At 40.5% G+C, this 19938-nt stretch overlaps 1 protein-coding gene across 30 annotated transcripts in view; it reads right to left on the bottom strand.

The window, feature by feature from the left end:
* Positions 1 to 19938, bottom strand: part of GLT8D2 (glycosyltransferase 8 domain containing 2) — a 57923-nt gene that overhangs the window by 18096 nt on the left and 19889 nt on the right. For all 30 annotated transcript variants that reach the window (XM_057557327.1, XM_057557310.1, XM_057557312.1 and 27 more), the window contains 2 exons: positions 5105 to 5151; positions 2531 to 2623 (listed from right to left, as the gene is read on the bottom strand). In XM_057557327.1, the coding sequence (XP_057413310.1) occupies positions 2531 to 2623; positions 5105 to 5123 (112 nt within the window). In that variant the 5' untranslated portion in view covers positions 5124 to 5151. The remainder of the gene's footprint in view (positions 1 to 2530; positions 2624 to 5104; positions 5152 to 19938) is intronic.

Genomic DNA, 19938 nt, shown 5'->3' with positions numbered 1-19938 from the left:
CAGCTCGTTTCTTTCCATGGAGAAAGGAATTTGCAATGGGATCAGCCGACTGAATGTGTTGGTTTATGGGCAGGAAGTAAAACGTGAGGAGTAACAAGCTCAAAGTTCAGACAACATTTGACCTTGTATGACCTTCTCTCTCTCTTTCCCTCTCTCTCTCTCTCTCTCTTTCTCTCTCTCTCTCGAACTTTCTCAAAGCAATTTATTGAGTCATTAGTTACATACTGCTATGGACTGAATTACGTACCCCTAAAATTCATATGTTGAAGCTCTAACCCCCAGTACCTCAGAATGCGACTGTATTTGGAGACATGGCCTTTAAAGAGGCAGTTAGGTTAAATGAGGCCCACCCTTAATTCCATATGGCTAGCGTCCTTATAAGAAGAGGAAAAGACACCAGGCCACGTGAGGACACAGAGAGAAGGCATTCCTCTGCAGGACAAACCAGCCCTGCCGGCACCTTGATCTTGGACTTGCAGCCTCCAGAACTGTGAGAAAATTAATGTCTGTTGTTTAAGCTACCCAGTCTGTGGTATTTCGTTATGGCAGCCCAGGCAGACTAATATAGATTTCTTTAAATTTACCTACTGTAAGTACATAGTTCAATGATATTTAGTAAATTTATCCCATTTTAGAACATTTAGAATGTTCTAAAATCCCATTTTAGAACATTTTCATCACCAGAAAATTTCCCTTCAGCTGGGTTGCAGTCAAGCCACTCCCACTCCCAGCCCCAGGCAACCACTGACCTGTTTTCTGTCTCCATAGATTTGCCTTTCCTAGAAATTTCCTTTAAATGGAATCATACAACATGTGGTGTTTTTGGTCTAGCTTCTTTCATTTAGTATGTGTGTGAGGCTTATTCATATTGTATCATGTATTAGTAGTTTGTTCCTTTTTATTGTTGAAAAGTACTCCATTGCATGGATATAATACATTTTATATAGTCACTACTTGATTCAGATGTGGATTGCTTCCAGTTTGGGGCTACTATCAATAATGCCCTATAAACATCTGCATACATATCTCTGTATGGAAATCATTCACTTTCCAGAGGCTCCTAATGTTCATTTAGACCTGATTATACATATTTTTAATTTTTTATGAATTTTAAAATAATTAATTAATTAATTAATTTTTGGCTGTGTTGGGTCTTCGTTGCTGCACGCGGACTTTCTCTCTAGTTGTGGCAAGTGGGGGCTACTCTTCCTTGAGGTGGCGGGCTTCTCATTGCGGTGGCTTCTCTTGTTGCGGAGCATGGGCTCTAGGCACGCGGACTCCGTAGTTGTGGCACACAGGCTTAGTTGCTCCACACCATGTGGGATCTTCCTGGACCAGGGCTCGAACCCATGTCCCCTGCATTGGCAGGTGGATTCTTAACCACTGTGCCTCCAGGGAAGTCCTTATGAATTTTTTTATATTGAAAAAGTCAGCTTTGTGAGAGCAGGGACGTTATTTTGTTCCTTGTACTGTGTCCAGTGCCTAAGCCTCTGGCTTAAAAAAAAGTGTGAATATGAATGTATATAATGCACCAAAGTATTAATTGTATTTGTCTTTGGCTGATACAGCTACAGGTAGTATTTTTCTTTTGTATTTTCCATAAATGAGTATATTCATTTTGCTGATATAAAACAGTAAACTAATGAAAAATAAAACACTACTGGTGCTACCTAATTTTTGTGTGTGTTGCCTTTGTATGTTTGGAGAAGTGAGGTTCCGTCCCATGCAATTCACCCCTGAAGAGGGAAACCGGGCTCCCCAGTGCAGCTGGAAGAGGACATATGGTCAACGCAGCGATTTTGCTCATAAGCGAAATTATTGAGAGACCCCAAAAGGATGGATGCGGAGCAGGCCACTCAGAGTGAGGTCCGAAAACCAACAGCCTCAGCGTCAATTGGGAGTTCATCAGAAATGCAAATTCTCAGCCCCACCCCCAAACTACTGATTCAAAACCTGGGGCCAGGATGGCGTTTGAACAAGCCCTCTGTGTGATTCTGATATGTGTTAAGTTTGAAGAGCACTGATCATTCTAGAACACAACTGAAAATTTGGCCTTGGGTGGATATTCTACAAGCAGGTACTTGGAAGCTGACTGAATTTTTGTTTCTCTCTGAACCCAGCTATTGGAAGGACTCATACTGTGTTCTTAGGTATCTCATCTTGATGGACCACATGCCTGCTTGCCTGCTCCAGTCTTCTTTTTTTTTAATATATTTTCTCTTTGTGGTAAAATACGCAACATAAAATTTACCATCTTAACCATTTTCAAGTGTACAGTTCGGTGGTATTAAATACATTCACACTGTTGTACAATCATCACTGTCATCCATCCCCCTAACGCTTTTCATTTTGTAAAACTGAAACTCTATACCCATTAAACAATAACTCCCCTTTCCCCTCCCCCAACCCGGCCCCCGTCAGTCATCACTAGGCTTTCTGTCTCTATGAATGTGGCTACTCTAAGTACCTCATGTTGGTGGAATCACAGAGTATCTGACTCTTTGTGACTGGCTTCTGGCACTTTGCATACCTGTCTCGTTCCTGAGCACAGTCCCCCTGTGAACTTTCTTATACAGAATCCCACAGATGGTCACAATCAGAAGGAACAGCAACACCTGGTTAACTGAAATAAAAACAGAAACATGTTCAAGTATAACCTATCAAACTGAAATTGTGGAATAAGTTTAGAATAGCCAGTGGGAACAGACGCTCTCCCTGACATACATAGGACTGGAGGCCTGGAACCTTTCTCTAAGCAGGTAGCACGTGGAATCAAGAGTTCATCTGTAATAGGGCTTCCCTGGTGGCGCAGTGGTTGAGAATCTGCCTGCCAATGCAGGGGACACGGGTTCGAGCCCTGGTCTGGGAAGATCCCACATGCCGCGGAGCAACTGGGCCCGTGAGCCACAACTACTGAGCCTGCGCGTCTGGAGCCTGTGCTCCGCAACGAGAGGCCGCGATAGTGAGAGGCCTGCGCACCGCGATGAAGAGTGGCCCCTGCTTGCCGCAACTAGAGAAAGCCCTCGCACAGAAACAAAGACCCAACAAAGCCAAAAATAAATATAAAAAGAAAAAGAAAAAAAAGAAAAAGACCTAAAGAAGAAATACATGGCGAATATCTTAAAAAAAAAAAAAAAAGATAATCTGTGATACCGCTGATACTCAAGGACACACAGATGTAGTTTAAGGACAGCCAGGGCTAAACCCAGGCAGTCTGATGGCAGAGGCTATAACCTTGATGACTGCATGATGCTGCCTTTGGAGCCACTTTCTGTGCAGGAATACTTTGTTTCAAATAATAGCCAACATTTATATAACACTTATGATGAGCCAGTGCTTATTATGAATACATGTTCTTGGTCATTATAACAGCTGCTTCTCAGTTAATTCTACCACTGGTCAAGGATGATGCACAGAAAACTCTTGCCCTGAGTAAGAGGTTAGAAGATCCCAGTACCTCTTCCCAGTCTAAGCCTCCAGGGCCATCCTTTCCAGAACAGTGATGCTTGCCCTTAGGATCTCCTGAGAACTGGAATGGTGTCGGACAGTGTTTTCCTAAGTACGGAGCCCTACACCACTGGTTGTACATGGGATGGTTTAGGAGGCTTGTGTTCATAGCATTAAGTAACATTAAGTCACAGTGAGAAATCAGTCCTAATTTCATATGCAGGCAGGTAACAAAAGCTACCCAGAATTGAATAACATTACTCTAACCATATATATTTGTACAATCACCTTCTTTTGAGACATAACTGTTACTCTACTTATAGTAAGGATATACACTTTCTATTACAAAATACACTTATAATTTTTTAAATGAGTCAATTTAAAGAAAATAGTAAGTCATGCACAGAACAGAAGGAACGCAGATGATGAAAAGTTGAGAAAGTGGTACACTGTCATATGCGGGACACAAATGCCTGCAGTTTGGCAAACATTGGTAGAAGGGGAAAGAGCTGGGATTTGAAGTCAGACTCAAATTTCATTTTACCACCTACTAGCTGTGTGGCCTTGGACAGGTTACTTAACCTCTCTGAGCCTCAGTCTGCTCATCTGCTAAATGGGGATTGTAATAATAACCATTACCTTGCAGGGGTGTTTTGAGAGTTACCAAAGGCAATGTAGGCCCAATAAAGACTTTAAAATTGTTTTGTATTATTATTTACTATTTTTGTGTGTCAAGATATTTATACTTATTGGCCTCATACTGATCTATTTTCTGGCCCCTAGGCCTTTGCCTTCACATTTGTAAAAGGAAGGAGTTGGACAATCTCCACGGATGCCTTCCAGAGCTATGTCCTAAGGCTCAATGGTTCTGCCTTGCTGACATCCATCTCCTCTCTGCCTTTCTGGGTTATCAGATTCAGCCAGAGACAACCAGATACTATTCTCAGTTTAAAACAAAACTATAGAGAAACAGAAGACAAGGGACAAAGCTCTATAGTTTATCGATACAACTGATTAACATTCGCTTCCCACAGCCACTTTGAGGAAACAGCCTAATGTCTACTACCATCTGACCCTTTTTTAGTATAAGTATGTCCCATGCAATATTGGGGATATACTTATACTAAAAATTTATTCATAGTTTATTAGAAATTCAAATCTAACTGGATATCTTGTCTTTTCATCTGCTACATTGGGCAACTCTATTCTTGAGGGTAACTAACACAATTAGGTAATTATTTTCCCCCTAGATTCACAAACAACTGGATATAAAATCAGAGGCAAGTCCAGGTTTTGATGGGGTCTGAAGATTACATAATTTGAAGTGAATCTTTAAGAATAAGAATACGAAACTATAAATGCTAAATTAGGCAGGAACATGAATACTTATTTAAAATGAGAAAATAAATAATATTTGCAACTTTTAAGGAAACATCTGACCCCTCTCATGAAAAATCCACCTCTGAACAAAACACCCAAAAACTTTCTACGGAAATCATCCTCATATGATGATGCCAACAACTGTCTGTGGGAAAACTATCCATGAAAACCAAAGAAGATTAAAAAAAAAGAAAAGAAAAAGAATAAGATTCAGCATCAAAACAGTCCTCCAAAATATCTATTTTTAATCATAATTTTTAAAAGTTTGTAATCTTACTTTTTCGTAACAAAGCCATGTGTGTTCATGTGGATAAAAACTGTGACCTGTGGATTAAAGAATAAAAATTATTTTTAAAAGACAATCAACCCAAAAGTCATAATACAATTATTAAGGACTACATCTTTGACCATTTGCTATGTGGAAAATTTTGCAATCATTCTTAATTGTTCTGAGTCTAGAATTTTGAACTAAATATTTCTTGAATTTAGCGTTCACCTCTTCAAATTGATTTCTCTGGCTGTACAAAATGTACAAAGGACTCCCAAAGCATAATCTTTCACCTTCTCCAAAAACTGCCCTGTCAGCTCTCTGGGTTAGCAGATCAGATGGCACTAACTGGAAGAAATGTCACATAAGAAGTTTTCCTTGATGTAAAATATCAATCCTGTGCCTTTTTTTCCTGCTATCATAACTTCATTCCTTTGATAAGGAAGCTTCTACATCTTCAGGAATCCCTTGTGAAAACAGAACCATCCTGAGAAGGGCACATTTTACACTCCATTCAACCATTCAGTAAATATTTATTGAGATCCTACTAAAAGCCCAGCACTGTGCTATGTACTGGGGATGCAGCAATACACAAATCAGTCCCAGCCCCTATCATCATGGAGCTGTTTTCAGTAGAGAAAACAGATATTAAAATGTAACAAGTAAAATAATTAGATTATGGTAAGTGATATGAAGTAAAAAACAGAAGTGCTGGGATAAAGATGAATAGAGACCGGGAGGCATCTTGGTGAGAAATCAGGAAACACCTCACTGAGGAGATGACGTTTGATCAGAAGAAAGGGCAGGAGCCAGTGGAGCGAATGCAGAAGAGCATCCCAGGCAAAGGGAACAGCAAGTGCAAAGGCCCTGGGGCTGATGATTCTAAGTACCGCAAGAGGTTCAATGTGGCTGGAACAGAGTGGACTAAGGGAGAGACTGGCTAGAAGAGGCTGGAGACAAACTGTGGGGTCTGTAAAGGAATATGGATTTTATTTTATTTTATTTTTTGGCTGCGTTGCATCTTCGTTGCTGCACGCGGGCTTTCTCTAGTTGCAGCGAGCGGGGACTACTCTTTGTGCGGTGCGCGGGCTTCTCATTGCGGTGGCTTCTCTTGTTGTGGAGCATGGGCTCTAGGTGTGCGGGCTTCAGTAGTTATGGCACGTGGCTCAGTAGTTGTGGCTCGCGGGATCTAGAGCACAGGCTCAGTAGTTGTGGCACACGGGCTTAGCTGCTAGGCAGCATGTGGGATCTTCCCGGACCAGGGATCCAACCTGTGTCCCCTGCACTGGCAGGTGGATTCTTAACCACTGCGCCACCAGAGAAATCCCTGGATTTTCTTTTAAATGCATGTAACCCCCTCCATCAGCCTTTTTCTTCCTTAAAGCCCTAAAGCAATGTTTTTCAAACATTCCCACAGAAATTCTGATGATAAAGGAGAGCGGACACTCCAAAGTCATCCCCAGTGAGTTCAAAATATCTTACAAGTTTCTTGTTTTACCTTCAAGTTCATGTAAACTGTACATAAATATAGGGGAAATAAATAGTCCCTTCATTGTCGGAAGAGCTCCTCTCAGGGAGAAAACTCTTCGTTATGAAATCAAGGTCTTCTATACACACATGTGATGGATAGGGGTGAGGTCAGGAGAAAGCTAATTGGGTCGAGTAAATGATGAGCTGGAATCCCCAGGTTTGGCAGCAGCCCAAGAAGAACAGCGTGTAAGGAGGAGAAAGATCACAGGACAGGAGCTGCCAGTCGCCCAAGAGAATTTCTTTCCCTGTGCAGGTGGGCCCTAGGGACTTTCAAAGAACTGGAATTTCCGATATGCAGTCCACAGTCTCTGCCGTGCTCTGCACCTTCTAATCCCCACCCTACCTCTACACTGCTTTTCCCTCTGGATCTAAAGACACATGTTGCTGTGTTTGAGGGAAATCAAGGGAACGGGGCAATGTTCTTTATTTTGGACATGGAGGACAGGGGAGAGAAACAACTGAGCTAGAAAGTTCTGTGGGCACCGGACATGAGAATGGAAGTCATCAAGAATTGGTACAAAGTTTGGAGGGAATATTGGATGGAGGAAAGGTGAGTTAATTGTGAGTTAACTGCATTCGAATCTCCAAATCTATGGCAGATGGTAGGAATCTTAACCTTTTTTTGACATAAATATCTTGGAAGTCTGGTGAATCCCATAGACCTCTTCCCAGAATAATGTTTTTAAAAGCTTAAAAGATATATTGTATTATACAGAAAACCAATTACAAAATTTTAAAGAAAAGAAAATTATCAGAATATTGGGGGAAAAAACAAATTTGTGATACCTATAGATACCTATAGCATTAAACATGCTTCTTTATTAAATAACAAGCGCTATTAGCAGGTATAACACTTACTGTAACTTTAAATAGTAATGAGCTTTAAAAAATGTGAGATATTTGTAACAACTGTAATGTAACATGAAAGTATCTGATTTATACTGACGATGAAGTCACAGGTACTACAGTTACTTCTGTGGTTTGTTTCCTATATTCACAATTGAAGGAAATGCTCAAATTTTTTCTCATCTAGGTGCATGAGAAAATGAAATGTATCCATGGACACTTTGAGGGTCTGTGCATCCCAGGCTAAAGGTTACAGAATCCCTGGGGTAGGTTGATTCAACTGACATCTGGGTTAATATGTCATAGAAAAGTCATGTTTTTAATGTTTTACCATCTAGAAAAGCTGCTGCTTTGGGAAGATTTGCCAGGTTTGTGCTGTGGCTTTTTGTAGTCTTAACCACTGGACACCAGGGAAGTCCCAGGAACAACTTCTTTTAACAGAAGAGGCAACTACTTCTTTAGAGAATAAAGAATTGGCCTTATGAGAACTATTTTTCTGCCAAGACATTTGAGACATGTTGACAAGGTAATTTCTTTATAGTGTCCTGGATTTCCACAAATTTCCTATTGTGAACTTCCATAATTAGAAAGAGTGCCTCACTCAGGGAGACACAAATGGTGATGTATAACAAATATTCAGTATACCTGTTTTTTTTTTTAAATAGACTTCCTTCCTGTGACACATGTAATTGATTAATTGCATATTAACAGGTCAGCTTCAAAATTTGACTTGATTTTTTTTGTGTGTGTGTGGCCGTGCAGCACGTGGGATCCTAGTTCCTTGACCAGGGATCAAACCCATGCTCCCTGCAGTGGAAGTGCAGAGTCTTAACCACTGGGCCACCAGGGGAGTTCCTTGACTTGTTGATTTTCAGATGTTTAAATTTTTACATATAGTAGAATTCACTTTTCTGGTTGTATTGTTCCATGAATTTTAACACATGCATAAATTCCTGTGATAATTACAACAAATGAGAAAAAGAACAATTCCAACACCTCCAAGAAATTCTCTTGTGCTGCCCTTTTGCAGGCAAACCCAACCTGACACCTAACTCCCGGCAACCACTGACGTATTCTCTGTGCCTATAGTTTTGTCATTTCTAGAATGTCATGTAAATGGATTCACACAGTATATAATCTTTAAAGACTCTCTTCTTTTGCTTAGCGTGATGCATCTGGGATTGATACTTGCCGTTGCATGAATCAATAATTTGTTCCTTTTTATTGCTGAATAGCGTTCCATTGCAAGGATGTGTCACAGTTTATTTATCCATTCACCCACTGAAGGACATCTGAGTTCTTTCCAGTGTTTTCTGATTATGAATAAAGCATCTGTGAACACTTGTTTAGAGGTTTTTGCATGATTTTAAGTTTTTACTTCTCTGTGGTAAAGACCTAGAAGTGGGGTTGCTGGGTCATTTGGTAGATGTGTGTTTATAAGAAATTTGCCCATCTGTTTTCCAGAGTGGCTGTATCATTTTGCATTCCTACCAGGAATGGAAGAGAAGTCCAGTTGCTCAGCATTCTTGTCAGCACTTGGTATTTTATTTTAGCTGTTCTAATATGTGTATTTCATGGTGGTTTTAATTTGCACTTCCCTAATAACTACTGATGTTGAGGATCTTTTAATGTGTTTATTTGCCATCTGTATATCGTTGTGATGGTTAATTTTATGTATCAACTTGACGGGGCCATAATATTTGGTCAAATACTATTCTGGGTGTTCCTGCAAGGATGTTTTTGGATGAGATTAATGTTAAAGCAGTAGTGTAAGGAATACAGATTGCCCTCTCTAATGTGGGTGGGCCTCATCCAACTAGTTGAAGTTCTAAACAGAACAAAAAAGCTGACCTTCCCCTGAGTAAGATAATTTCTCTGGTTTGACTGCCTTTGAAGTGGGACATTGACTTTTTCCTACCTTCAGACTCGAACTGAAACTCATGCTCTTCCTGGGTCTTGAGCCTGCCAGCCATCAGACTGGATCTACACCAGCAGTTTTCCTGGTTCTCAGACCTGCAGACTCAGACTGGAGCTACACCTTTGGCTCTCTTTAGTCTCCAGCTTGCTGACTCAGCCTGCAGATCTTGAGTCTTGTTGGTTTCCATAATCACATGAGCCAATTCCTTATAATAAGTCTTCTTCTACATACATATACATCTGATTGGTTCTATTTCTCTGGAGAACCCTGACTAATGCAATGGGGAAGTGTCTGTTTAAATTTTTTGCCAATTTTTTAATTGGATCATTGCTTTCTGATTTTTAAGTTTTGAGAGCTTTACATATTCTGTATACAGGTCTTTTGTTAGATATGTGATTTGCAAATACTTTCTCCCAGTAGGTGGCTTGTCTTTTCATTCTTTTAACAATGAAAAGTTAAAACTTTCCTTTGCACAGGAAAAGTTTTCAGTTTTGATGATGTCAAATTCATCAATTTTTTGCTTCTACAGATCATGCTTTCAGTGTCATATCTAACAATTTTTGGCCTAACCCAAGGAAGGTCAGGATGAGTTTCTCTTATGTTTTCTTCTGAGAATTTTGTAGTTTAATATTTTACATTTCAATTTGAGTTAATTTTTTATATGGCATGAGGTATAGGTTAAAGCTCATTTTTTAGCATATAAATATCCAGTTGTTCTGGGATCATTTGTTGAGAAGACTATCCTTTCCACTGAACTGATTTTTTTTTTTAATATTTCATTCTAATTTTAGGGTATTCAAAGGGAGGCTTGAGATTTATCAAGGAGTTTGAATCTAGAGGATGACGTGTGTCCCAAAGAAGGTTTCCAATTCTCTCCTACACTTTCTAGATTTGGATAGCAATCAGTGGCTAATAAGTAAGTTATATCATCAAATAAAGATTCAACGTTCTCAAAATAGCACCAGGCCTAAGGAGACAAGAAAAGGGCTGATACATCATGAAAAATTTCAACCAAACATTTCCCCAAATGCAAATCCTATCTTTTCACAATATTCTGGAGTATTTTATTTGTGTTCTGAAAATCCAAGAGAGCTAACAGACTCTCTGTTCTCAAAATATGCCTGTTATAACTCTGCTTCCTGTATGTCCCAGTTCACAATTTATCTATATGCTTATCATAATACCTTATATATTCATTAGAAGAAGCAGTGGGCATTAAGAGAAGCAGAGGATAGCAGGGCAAGTCTGATGAAAAAAAATGAAGTTTAACCATTAGAAAAGAATTTTAGATTATAAAATTCATCTTAGGAGATTGGTTCAAGATGGCGGAGTAGAAGGACGTGCACTCACTCCCTCTTGCAAGAGCACGTGCATCACAACTAACTGCTGAACAATCATCGACAGGAAGACACTGAAACTCAACAAAAAAGATACCCCACATCCAAAGACAAAGGAGAAGCCACAATGAGATGGTAGGAAGGGCACAATCACAGTAAAATCAAATTCCATAACTGCTGGGTGGATGACTCACAGACTGGAGAACACTTATACCACAGAAGTCCATCCACTGGAGTGAAGGTTCTGAGCCCCACGTCAGGTTTCCCAACCTGGGGGTCCGGCAACGGGAGGGGGAATTCCTAGAGAATCAGACTTTGAAGGCTAGTGGGATTTGAGTGCAGGACTTTGACAGGACTGGGGGAAACAGAGACTCTACTCTTGGAGGGCACACACAAAGTAGTGTGTGCATCGGGACCCAGGGGAAGGAGCGGTGACCCTGGGGGAGACTGAATCAGACCTACCTGCTAGTGTTGGAGGGTCTCCTGCAGAGGCAGGGGGTGGCTCTGTCCCACCGTGAGGACAAGGACACTGGCAGCAGAAGTTCTGGGAAGTACTCCTTGGCGTGAGCCCTCCCACAGTCTGCCATTAGCCCCACCAAAGAGCCCGGGTAGGCTCCAATGTTGGGTCGCCTCAGGTCAAACAACCAACAAGGAGGGAACCCAGCCCCACCCATCAGCAGACAAGCGGACTGAAGTTTTACTGAGCTCTGCTCATCAGAGCAACACCCAGCTCTACCCACCACCAATCCCTCCCATCAGGAAGCTTGCACAAGCCTCTTAGATAGCCTCATCCACCAGAGGGCAGACAGCAGAAGCAAGAATAACTACAATCCTCCAGCAGGTGGAACAAAAACCACATTCACAGAAAGATAAACAAGATGAAAAGGCAGAGGGTTATGTACCAGATGAAGGAACAAGATAAAACCCCAGAAAAGCAACTAAATGAACTGGAGATAGGCAACCTTCCAGAAAAAGAGTTCAGAATAATGATAGTGAAGATGATCCAGGACCTCGGAAAAAGAATGGAGGCAAAGATCGAGAAGATGCAAGAAATGTTTAGCAAAGACCTAGAAGAATTAAAGGACAAACACCTAGAAGAATTAAAGAACAAACAAAAAGAGATGAACAACAAAATAACTGAAATGAAAAATACACTAGAAGGAGTCAATAGCAGAATAACTGAGGCAGAAGAACGGATAAGTGACCTGGAAGACAGAATGGTGGAATTCACTGCCACGGAACAGAATAAAGAAAAAAGAATGAAAAGAAATGAAGACAGCCTAAGAGACCTCTGGGACAACATTAAATGTAACAACATTTGCATTATAGGGGTCCCGGAAGGAGAAGAGAGAGAGAAAGGACCCGAGAAAATATTTGAAGAGATTATAGTAGAAAACTTCCCTAACATGGGAAAGGAAATAGCCACCCAAGTGCAGGAAGCACAGAGAGTCCCAGGCAGGATAAACCCAAGGAGAAACATGCCAAGACAAATAGTAATCAAATTGACAAAAATTAAAGGCAAAGAAAAATTATTGAAAGCAGCAAGGGAAAAATGACAAATAACATACAAGGGAACTCCCATAAGGTTAACAGCTGATTTCTCAGCAGAAACTCTACAAGCCAGAAGGGAGTGGCATGATATATTTAAAGTGATGAAAGGGAAAAACCTACCACCAAGATTACTCTACCCAGCAAGGATCGCATTCAGATTCGATGGAGAAATCAAAAGCTTTACAGACAAGCAAAAGCTAGGAGAACTCAGCACCACCAAACCAGCTCTACAGCAAATGCTAAAGGAACTTCTCTAAGTGGGAAACACAAGAGAAGAAAAGGACCTACAAAAACAAACCCATAACGATTAAGAAAATGGTAATAGGAATATACATATCGATAATTACCTTAAATGTGAATGGATTAAATGCTCCAACCAAAAGACACAGGCTGGCTGAATGCATACAAAAACAAGACCCATATATATGCTGTCTACAAGAGACCTACTTCAGACCTAGGGACACATACAGACTGACAGTGAGGGGATGGAAAAAGATATTCCATGCAAATGGAAATCAAAAGAAAGCTGGAGTACCAATACTCATATCAGATAAAATAGACTTTAAAATAAAGAATGTTACAAGTGACAAGGAAGGACACTACAAAATGATCAAGGGATCAATCCAAGAAGAAGAGATAACAATTATAAATATATATGCACCCAACATAGGAGCACCTCAATACATAAGGCCACTGCTAACAGCTATAAATGAGAAAATCGACAGTAACACAATAATAGTGGGGGACTTTAACACCTCACTTACACCAATGGACAGATCATCCAAAATGAAAATAAATAAGGAAACAGAAGCTTTAAATGACACAATAGACCAGATAGATTTAATTGATATTTATAGTACATTCCATCCAAAAACAGCAGATTACACTTTCTTCTCAAGTGCACATGGAACACTCTCCAGGATAGATCACATCTTGGGTCACAAATCAAGCCTCAGTAAATTTAAGAAAATTGAAATCATATCAAGCATCTTTTCTGACCACAACATTATGAGATTAGAAATCAATTACAGGGGAAAAAACCGTAAAAAACACAAACACATGGAGGCTAAATAATACGTTACTAAATAACCAAGAGATCCCTGAGGAAATCAAAAAATACCTAGAGACAAATTACAACAAAAACATGAAGATACAAAACCTGTGGAATGCAGCAAAAGCAGTTCTAAAGGGAAGTTTATTGTAAAACAAGCCTACCTCAAGAGACAAGAAAAATCTCAAATAAACAATGTAACCTTACACCTAGAGGAACTAGAGAAAGAAGAACAAACAAAACCTAAAGTTAGTAGAAGGGAAGCAATCATAAAGATCAGAGCAGAAATAAATGAAATAGAAACAAAGAAAACAATAGCAAAGATCAATAAAACTAAAAGCTGGTTCTTTGAGAAGATAAACAAAATTGATAAACCATTAGCCAGACTCATCAAGAAAAAGAGGGAGAGGACTCAAATCTATAAAATTAGAAATGAAAAAGGAGAAGTTACAACAGACACTGCAGAAATACAAAGCATCCTAAGAGACTACTACAAGCAACTCTATGCCAATAAAATGGACAACCTGGAAGAAATGGGCAAATTCTTTGAAAGGTATAACCTTCCAAGACTGAACCAGGAAGAAATAGAAAATATGAACAGACCAATTACAAGTAATGAAATTGAAACTGTGATTAAAAATCTTCCAACAAACAAAAGTCCAGGACCAGAGGGCTTCGCAGGTGAATTCTATCAAACAGTTAGAGAAGAGCTAACACCCATCCTTCTCAAACTCTTCCAAGAAACTGCAGAGGAAGGAACACTCCCAAACTCATTCTACGAGGCCACCATCACCCTGATACCAAAACCAGACAAGGATACTACAAAAAAAGAAAATTACAGACCAATATCACTGATGAATATAGATGCAAAAATCCTCAACAAAATATTAGCAAACAGAATCCAACAACACATTAAAAGGATCAGACACCATGATCAAGTGGAATTTATCCCAGGAATGCAAGGATTCTTCAATACATGCAAATCAATCATTGTCATATTAACAAATTGAAGAAGAAAAACTATATGCTCATCTCAATAGATGCAGAAAAAACTTTTGACAAAATTCAACACTCATTTATGATAAAAACTCTCCAGAAAGTGGGCATAGAGGGAACCTACCTCAACCTAATAAAGGCCATATACGACAAACCCACAGCAAACATCATTCTCAATGGTGAAAAACTGAAAGCATTTCCTCTAAGATCAGGAACAAGACAAGGATGTCCACTCTCGCCACTATTATTCAACATAGTTTTGGAAGTCCTGGCCACGGCAGTCAGAGAAGAAAAAGAAATAAAAGGAATCCAAATAGGAAAAGAAGAAGTAAAATCGTCACTCTTTGCAGATGACATGATACTATACATACAGAATCCTAAAGATGCCACCAGAAAACTACTAGAGCTAATCAATAAATTTGGTAAAGTTTCAGGATACAAAAGTAATGCACAGAAATCTCTTGCATTCCTATATACTAATGATGAAAAATCTGAAAGAGAAATTAAGGAAACACTCCCATTTACCATCGCAACAAAAATAGTAAAATACCTAGGAATAAACCTACCTAAGGAGACAAAAAACCTGTATGCAGAAACTATAAGACACTGATGAGAGAAATTAAAGATAATATAAACAGATGGAGAGATATACCATGTTATTGGATTGGAAGAATCAACACTGTGAAAATGACTATACCACCCAAAGCAATCTACAGATTCAGTGCAATCCCTATCAAACTACCAATGACATTTTTCACAGAACTAGAACAAAAAATTTCACAATTTGTATGGCAACACGAAAGACCCCGAATAGCCAAAGCAATCTTGAGAAAGAAAAAAGGAGCTGGAGGAATCAGGCTCCTGGACTTCAGACTATACTACAAAGCTACAGTAATCAAGACATTATGGTATGGCACAAAAACAGAAATGTAGATAAATGGAACAGGATAGAAAGCCCAGAGATAAACCCACGCACCTATGGTCAACTAATCTATGACAAAGGAGGCAAGGATATACAATGGAGAAAAGACAATCTCTCCAATAAGTGGTGCTGGGAAAACTGGACAGCTACATGTAAAAGAAAGAAATTAGAACACTCCCTCACGCCATACACAAAAATAAACTCAAAATGGATTAGAGACCTAAATGTAAGACTGGACACTATAAAACTCTTAGAGCAAAACATAGGAAGAACACTCTCTGACATAAATCACAGCAAGATCTTTTTTGATCCACCCCAGAGTAATGGAAATAAAAACAAAAATAAACAACTGGGACCTAATGAAACTTAAAAGCTTTTGCAAAGCAAAGGAAACTACAAACTAGACGAAAAGATAACCCTCAGAATGGGAAAAAATATTTGCAAAAGAATCAACGGACAAATGATTAATCTCCAAAACATATAAACAGCTCATGCAGCTCAATATTAAAAAAAATACAACCCAATCCAAAAATGGGCAGAAGACCTAAATAGACATTTCTCTAAAAAAGACATACAGATGGCCAAGAAGCACATGAAAAGCTGCTCAACATCACTAATTACTAGAGAAATGCAAATCAAAACTACAATGAGGAATCACCTCACACCGGTTAGAATGGGCATCATCAGAAAATCTACAAACAACAAATGCTGGAGAGGGTGTGGAGAAAGGGGAACCCTCTTGCACTGTTGGTGGGAATGTAAATTGATACAGCCACTATGGAGAACAGTATGGAGCTTCCTTAAAAAACTAAAAACAGAATTACCATATGACCCAGCAATCCCACTACTGGGCATATACCTAGAGAAAACCATAATTCAAAAAGTCACATGCACCCCAATGTTCATTGCAGCACTATTTACAATAGCCAGGACGTGGAAGCACCCTAAATGCCCATCAACAGATGAATGGATAAAGAAGAGGTGGTACATATATACAATGGAATATTACTCAGCCATAAAAAGGAACGAAATTGGGTCATTTGTAGAGATGTGGATCGATCTATAGACTGTCATACAGAGTGAAGTAAGTTGGAAAGAGAAAAACAAATATCGTTATTAACGCATATATATGGAACCTAGAAAAATGGTACAGATGAACCGGTTTGCAGGGCAGAAATAGAGACACAGATGTAGAGAACAAACGTATGGACACCAAGGGGGGAAAGTGGCGGAGGGTGGGGGTGGTGATGAATTGGGAGATTGGGATTGACATGTATACACTGATATGTATAAAATGGATGACTAATAAGAACCTGCTGTATAAAAAAATAAATAAAATAAAATTCAAAAATTCAAAAAAAAAAAAAAAGAAAAGCCACAGACCCTGTTTTCGTAGCCCTCCCAGCTTCCTTTTTCCCCTCTAAAAAAGTGTTCTCCTCTTGCACGTGGCTCACCATTGTTGCAGACCTCAAATTCTCTGCTAATTCTGAAGAAACCCATTTTTGCTGGAGGAAAAAAAAAAATTCATCTTAGTTTGGAAATCTAAAATTAAATTTTGTCACATATTCATTCATTTCTTTGTGGCATTTTCCAGGAGTTGGAAATTGACTTCCTTTATCTTAAAAAACAAACAAACAAACGAGCTAATTTACCATAAATAACAATTTGTCTTGAAAACTCAAAATTTATTTTAAAATTAAATTGATCCTTCTTAATTACGGTCCTTCAAAAGAACTTCTGAACTTGACGTTTGACTGGATGCAGCCGTCAGCAAACAGGGAATAGTAACCTTTAGAAATCAGCAACATGACAGAGAAGGCAGGATAGCATAGTACCCCAGGGTTTCTTTATGAACCAAAGTGTTGTGAGAAGTTGTTGGCAGTGATCTAGGGAAACTCTTCAACAGGGATTTCATTCAAGCCTTTAACTCACTGTAAACAACTGGCTACAATGTCCCTTTCATTTTCCCGGGATATAGACTGTACACCCAGGAGCTCTGAGTGCATTTGCAACGGCCCTTCTCCTTTTCCCCTCTTGCACTTGGGAAAGAATTGAGTCAAAAAGCATGCTACTTACGATTCTTCTGAGATTGGTTTCAGGTACCTTTTATCCATTTACTATTCTGGATGATATACATTTGGCTAATTTTTTGAGGTAATGTCAGCCTAGAATGGTCTTTGGCCACATGTCTGTTCCCTTCCAGAGACCATCTGGTATCACAGGAGAGAATGAGGGGGAGGCCAGAAGGCTCTGGGCTCCAAATCCCTGAGGCCAGCTCCTCCCTTGTATATCCCAGTCAGCCAAGCCAATCAATTCCCCTATTTTCCTTAAACTTCTTTGAAATGAGGTTCAATTTCTTGCAAACGAATCCTTACAAATACATTCCTTGTGGCCAGAACGGGATGGATATATTACTAATTCCATTTTTCAAATGAGGCAATTGTGGCTCAGAGAGGGTCAGTAACTTGCTCAAAATCACACAGCTGGTAAATAGTAGAACAGGGATTTGAAATTAGGGCTGTCTGACTTCAAATCTGATGCTCTTTAACCACAAGGTTCTGAAACTCATGAAAAGCTATTCTGGCTACCCCAGAGGCAGGTGAGGTGGGCACCAGGTAACAGATGTCACTGTGTGTTGATGAAATTTCACAGCTCCCAGGCGAGGTTGGTCTGCTCTCCCTTGAGTGCTCCGTTACTCTAACTACTGAGCTCATGCCAAAGAGTAAGTGCTGACTCATCTGGCAAGGGGGCTCATCTTTCCCCTGTCCAGCAAGTTGCAACTCTAAAATCTCTTTAAGATAAAATAAGAGGGGCTTCCCTAGTGGCGCAGTGGTTGAGAATCCGCCTGCCAATGCAGGGGACACGTATTCGAGCCCTGGTCCGGGAAGATCCCACATGCCGCGGAGCAACTAAGCCCGTGCGCAGCAACTACTGAGCCTGCGCTGTAGAGCCCGCGGGCCACAACTGCTGAAGCCTGTGCACCTGGAGCCCGTGCTCCGCAACAGGAGAAACAATCGCAGTGAGAAGCCCGCGCACCACAATGAAGAGTAGCCCCCGCTCACCGCAACTAGAGAAAGCCCGTGCGCAGCATCGAAAACACAACGCAGCCAAAAATAAATAAATAAAAATTTTTAAAAAAGATAAAATAAGAGGATTCAGGAAACTGACATGCACATCTAATTGCAAGGCACAGCAGTAGTGAGCCAAGGAGGGAAATTCCTGAGGCAGATCCTTGTAGGAAACCTTCTAAGGTGCTTTTAGAATACAAGGCAGAAAGGAGTCCCTGAGAAGCATGTACCTCCAAGAGAAAGCCTGTTTCATTTACTTTTTATTTTGTTTTTTTTTGGTCGTGCCTCACAGCTTGCAGGATCTTAGTTCCCTGACCAGGGATAGAACCCCGGCCCCTTGCAGTGGAAGCATGGAATCCTAACCACTGGATTGCCAGGGAATTCCCTGTTTCATTTACTTTTTAAAAAACATATGAAATTGTATAAAGATTCGGTATGCCTGATTGGCATACTTCTCTCCCTCTTCACAATTTCATCTCATCTCTGACGGTGGCACGTTCTGTTTAAGCTGCTGTAAACCGGTATTTCCGGGGCTTGCAGTCAAAAGCATTCTAATAGATTAAGTAGGTGCGCAAGAGATGTTTGCAGCTTCTAGAGAGGAGCTGATGGTATGGATTTGGCAGAGGGATCAGAGCTGTAAAGGGGTAGAAGAGTGATGGGGGGAAGTCAGGGACGAGAGCTGGAGGAAACAGCTGCAAGACATCTTAAGAAGACATAGAATAAGAAGCAGAGATGTGGGGCCAAGGGAAATGAGTGTCTGGGGCAGAGCCTGGGAGAGCATGTTCTGGGTTACCATGGTTCCTGCCTGCGAGCAAGTGCAGCACAGGACTCATTACCATGCGGGCGAGGCCCAGGTGCACGGGAGGTGCAGGCCACCTGCCCGCTCTCTCCTCCTCTACACACGTCCTGTACGTAGCCTACGGGACCCCACACTCACCTGCTTTCCCACCACCTTTGGGGACCGCTCATCCTCTTGGCTGTTCCCCCATCTCCGGAACCTCTAAATGGTGGACTCACCTAGCTTGAAATACCATTTATATGCCTACAACTCCCAAATTACTGTCTCCAGCCCAGATCTCTCACGTGGACTCCAGACTCCTAAAGCCAAGTGTCCACTGGGTGGCTCCACTTGAAGGCATCCTCATGTCCACATTCGAACTCCTGACATTTGCCCGAAACACACATCTCCCATCATCTCCCCCAACTGCACAACGGCAACTCCATTCTTCTAATTGCTCCAGCGAAAATAAGCTTGGTGTTATCCTTGACCCTTCTGTTTCTCATTCCCCACAGATGGACTGACCACAAATCCTGTCAGTTCCACCTTCAAAATATATCCATGATTTTCACCACCGGTACCGCCTTCTCCCTGGCCTGATCACCACCATCCTTTGACTGGATGATTCTGCCTGTGTCTCCTTTTAGTTGGTTGTGTTGTTTTCTGTTTAAAATTCTCCAAGCCCTCACTATTTCTCTCAGAGTAAAAGCCAAAGTCTGTACAGTGTCCTACATGATCTCACCCGATCACACTGGCCTCCTTGCCAGGCATTCTCCTGCCTCAGAGCCTTTTACACTCGTTCCCTCCACCGGGAATGCTATTCCCTTCACTTGGAACACTCCTGCC

Source organism: Balaenoptera acutorostrata, chromosome 11 (assembly GCF_949987535.1).
Source record: "Balaenoptera acutorostrata chromosome 11, mBalAcu1.1, whole genome shotgun sequence".
Lineage (NCBI taxonomy): Eukaryota > Metazoa > Chordata > Mammalia > Artiodactyla > Balaenopteridae > Balaenoptera > Balaenoptera acutorostrata.
This window is presented reverse-complemented; position numbering and strand designations above follow the sequence as displayed.